The sequence below is a fragment of the Cherax quadricarinatus genome, chromosome 83, assembly GCF_038502225.1.
Source record: "Cherax quadricarinatus isolate ZL_2023a chromosome 83, ASM3850222v1, whole genome shotgun sequence".
In the NCBI taxonomy this organism is placed as follows: Eukaryota; Metazoa; Arthropoda; class Malacostraca; order Decapoda; family Parastacidae; genus Cherax; species Cherax quadricarinatus.
This window is the reverse complement of record NC_091374.1, coordinates 8857945-8862673: the sequence shown is the minus strand read 5'-3', so window position 1 is coordinate 8862673 and position 4729 is coordinate 8857945. Positions and strand designations below refer to the sequence as shown.

At 42.7% G+C, this 4729-nt stretch overlaps 1 protein-coding gene across 1 annotated transcript; it reads right to left on the bottom strand.

Moving 5' to 3' along the window:
• Window positions 1-890: 890 nt before the first annotated feature.
• LOC128702271 (TWiK family of potassium channels protein 18) lies at window positions 891-3097 on the bottom strand. The gene has a single exon (XM_053796443.2). It carries the CDS (start codon window positions 2754-2756, stop codon window positions 1620-1622), a length of 1137 nt encoding a protein of 378 aa, XP_053652418.1. The 5' UTR covers window positions 2757-3097; the 3' UTR covers window positions 891-1619.
• Window positions 3098-4729: the final 1632 nt, after the last annotated feature.

Below are 4729 nucleotides of genomic sequence, written 5' to 3'. Positions count from 1 at the left end.
GATACACTTTTTTTTTCAGGGAATTCCTCACACCTTCATAGTCTCATTCAGCAGCGTGGTTTCTGACCTCTCTCTGCGTTTCTCTTTCTCTGGTCTAACTTCTCCACTATATACACAAAGATATACCGATAAGTGTACGTCCCTCAATTTAAATATACTGATAGTCCACTTTAATTCCTATTTTAGTCTGTAGTGAATGTCACCTATATTTGATTGGTTTCGCTAACATCTAGTTTTAGCGGTTCTTCTCTACCTCTTATTCTCGGAACTTTCCTTACGTGTTTGGCTCTGCTGCCTGTATTACTTTTGCTATTCATATTTCTGGCCCTTACATGTGGCCAAGTTTTCCAAGTCGATTTCTCATTGACTAAAATTCCCTATAGTTTGTAGCTCTGTGTAATTTTTTATGTTTTTGACTCAATTGGGTTCTAACTTTACACTTGTGTTTCTACTGCGAATAGGAGAGTACAGTTATATACTGTGTTTGTATCACTTACAGCGGACGTAGGATGGAGCCCACACCACCCAATGTGACCCACACTTTAGCGCTCTAAATATGTGAATTACAAAGATATGCTTTGCTTACTCTTCATGTGTATCTTTTTCTTTTTTTCAAATACGTTACTTTCTGTTTTAAGCCGACACAAGTGAGGTGGCTGACGAACAGCTGTGCGAGTAGTGGTACACTCGTCAGTCCCTCAATATTGATGCTTTAAAGCAAGGTCCAGATCACAACCTTCCCTCTTCATCACCCGAGCGCTCTCATGTTAAACCAGGCTTTCACATGACGCTGTCCTAACATCAATATCTCTTTCTAATAAAAAGAACATTTTATTTCTTCAATTATCATAAGCCACAACAAGGCAGCTAGATGTTAAAACAAACACAGGTCGGAGAATACTTCTTTATTTTCTATTTCAATAAGTAGAACGCACGGCGGCTTCTAATCATCATAGTTGTTTTTGTTTAATTACACAGAACATGAGGGAGTACGACCACCTTTATATAAATAATACATTTAACATAAAAAATATTACATTAAAGTCAGTTACATGTAATTCCTCAATAGTTCACTATTCACAGTTATTAGATACTATTTACACATTCACATAAAGAAATGAAATGCAAAATTCAACAGTGTATCTCAATGGATTATTGTTATATTTGAAACTTGTGTATTGGAGATTAATTTGAACTCATAACCTGACTGAGCTCCTACACACAGTGACTCCACAAAAGATACATTATGTTCGTAAACATAATGTACCGCACATTTCTGTGGTCACAGCTCAATGCTAACAATACATACATACACATGCCCTTTAAATGCATACACTCTGAGAAACACGAGATACACTCTTCAGGTACAACACTCTTGATATACACTCCTAAGGTACAAAAACTTCATAAGATATACAAGGAGACTGTCCTCTTGGTCCAAGTTTAGAGAAAATTGTTGGAAATTTTAGTACGTATGAAGAACAGTCACTGTACGTTGTACATCTACTAGCCACCATACCAGACCAGCGGCACTTCACGCTTTATCTAACTTCGTACATATAAAGTGGCCCAGACCGGTATTTAAAAGTACAGTCTTAATTATCCATGGTCACCACGGACTACCGTCGACGCATGGACTTGCGTACAGACTTTGTACGCCCGTGAATTGGCGGACGAGTGTCGTGGTATGGTTGATCTTCTTGATAGAGACCAAGTTTCAATCCACAAACTAACACCTTCTCTTTAATATCATGTTTCAGTCCTCTCAACTTTAGCATAATTTCTTCCTTCATGAGAGTGTAACACATAGCGATGATGCCCATGCCTATCAAGAGGTACATAAAGTTGATAATGAGTTTTGTCTGGCTGTCTTCTGTGGCCTCGCCAAAACCACCACCACCGAAACCCGGAACGAAATCTCCGATCCCGATCTTAGCAAGGGAGGTGAAGGAGAAGTAGCAGGAATTAAGGTAGGACCAGTTCTCCCACTCAGCGAACATGATGGTGCCTGTGGTCATATAGAAGATCATGACCCACATACAGGCAGTGGAGGGCACGATGATGGTTTGTTCCTCGCCTTGTTCCTCGCTCAGATCCCCTTCATCCAGCGTCTTGGTTTTGTTCCTATTAACGCATTTATACATTACGCGGTACAGGAATTTGAAGGACTTAGCAAACACTCGACCCATGTTCATGAAGTAGACGATGTAGAGCGGGATACCAAGGACAGCGTACATGATGGTAGCGATCTTGCCCCACTCCGTCTTGGGTGTCATGTGACCGTAGCCGATCATTGTAAACACGCTCAGACAGAACATGAGAGACGCTGGGAAGTTCCACACCTCCAGGTGCGACCGACCGTCATACCCGGACTTCACTACTTTTACAATCTTTTTCTGGAACTCGTATAGCGTGTCATTGACGTCTTCGTACCATTGGTCTTTGTGAAGCACATTGAGGTGTTCTGTGAAATTCCACAGAGTTCGAATTGTGTTATTGTGGATGTGTGACGTCCGATTTGTCATCCAGTATTCTTCCTTACCCTCAATGGCTATAAAGGCGAAGGCGCCCATTATGGCATAGGATACCACCAGGCCGCCCACGCCCACCTGTGTACACATAAACGACACGAACTTTCGACAGCAGTTTTTGCAGCGCGCCCTTGAGCCCTGGGATGAAGACGAGGACGTACCGTAGGATCGCTGAGATGAAACTCCATGAGAGCGCTGCGAGGTGCGTCCCCGCTCCACACCCATCTTGTCAGGATAGTCCAAACTTGAGTCTGTACACAGAAGAATCAGGCGGTCCTACCTTGAAGACCCTGCGCCCACCTCATACCCGGCCGCAACTTTATACACTGGTAATAGCCTACAGTGTTGGCTACGAGCACGGCCCTCTACTGGTGTGATGTGTGCCCATAACAACACGTTTATCCCCAAGTTTCTTTATACCTGACTAAAGTAATCACTGGGAAGGGGCCGTGCACCAGGAGTCCCATGTTTACCCGAGGGTTGAGCCTGAGTGCTTGGTATAATATTATCCCGAGGCGCAGTATGTGTGCGGATTGCCTGGGGGCACAAGCAACACTGCAACATCTTCGTGCCCCGCCTCACCCCTCACCAGCCAGCCCCTACGTCACCCAGCCTACGCACCTTGCTTTTATCACTCCCACTTTGTACGCTTTAGTCAAAGAAATTTTGCTGAAGTACACGAGGGTATGGGATGAAGGTGATACTTAAATCAGACTTGCATGACATCTGCTAGCTCTTAATCACTATTTAACATTAACCCTTCTAATACACCCTTACATACATGCGTAAACATACCCACGAGCACACATACACAAAAGCATAAGTGGATGTGTATACATCCACTTCCCCCTCACACACATTACACACACATTACACACACACACACACACACTCACAATCACATAAAACATTCACGCACACAATTACACAGATGGTAACTAACACACAATTGGTCAGACAAGTGGCTAGCAGAATATAACCCCAGCAAATGCTAAGTTATGAAAATTGTGGAAGGGGCAAGAAGACCGTAAGTAAACAGAGCCGTATAGCGGAAACAGAGACTGTAAACTTTAAGTTGAACATAATGCCGAACATATCACCAAATCTAAAAGTAGCTTTCAGGACTCTCAACGAGTCATTCACATGCCTATATACGAAATATGTTACGTCTATCTTGGAGTATGAATCACCAATATGCAGCCTTATACAGCATGTGAAGAAAGTTAAAGTATAGAGGTATGCAAAGAGACTAATCAAAGAGTCATGGGGAATAAGCTATGACGAGAGGCTAAAGAAACCGAACCTGACGACATCCGAGGATACAAGAATTAGGTAAGACATGATTACGACACATAAAATACTTACAAGACTTGATAGGGTAAGTAGGGATACTGTTAGCGGTGAGAAACGGGTATAGCTGGTTGCTAAAAGACTCGTACGAGTCACAGGGATATTAGAAAGTATTTCCTGAGCCTCATGGTGGTCAGGAAGTGAGGAAGTGAAATAACCTGAACCAAGTATGGAGGCAGGCTTCGTATATAGTTTTAAGGATAGGTATGAAAAGGTCCACGAGTCTAGGAGGGAATAAATCCGGAAAGTGACAATAGGTAGGGCCAGGAGCAGAGACTCGACCTCTGCAACCACAAATAGGTGAGTACAAACAGGTGAGTATACACACATGCTCCACGCCCTGGCATCAGTCCAGTTAACGTATCATAAGCATACACACAAGCACAGAAATTGCTAACGTGCCGGCGGTCATGTGTCATACATAACCACCAGTACACTTCTAGTGGTCATATGTCAAGCACAGGTATATACGAGTTATCAGTACACTCCTTGTGGTACTGTATTATAAACGTGTACAAATGAACCACCAATATACTCTTATGGATGTATCATACAGTTGTGTACATGATTCACCATAACTTTGCCAGTGGACTTGTACTGTACGAACTACTAAACGAAACTTATAATTTCATAGTAAGTGAGAGAGAGTTGGCTTCCCTCTAGTGTTATGACTGGCATATAGTAAGTGAGAGAGAGTTGGCTTCCCTCTAGTGTTATGACTGGCATATAGTAAGTGAGAGAGAGCTGGCTTCCCTCTAGTGTTATGACTGACATATAGTAAGTGAGAGAGAGTTGGCTTCCCTCTAGTGTTATGACTGACACATAGTAAGTGAGAGAGAGCTGGCTTC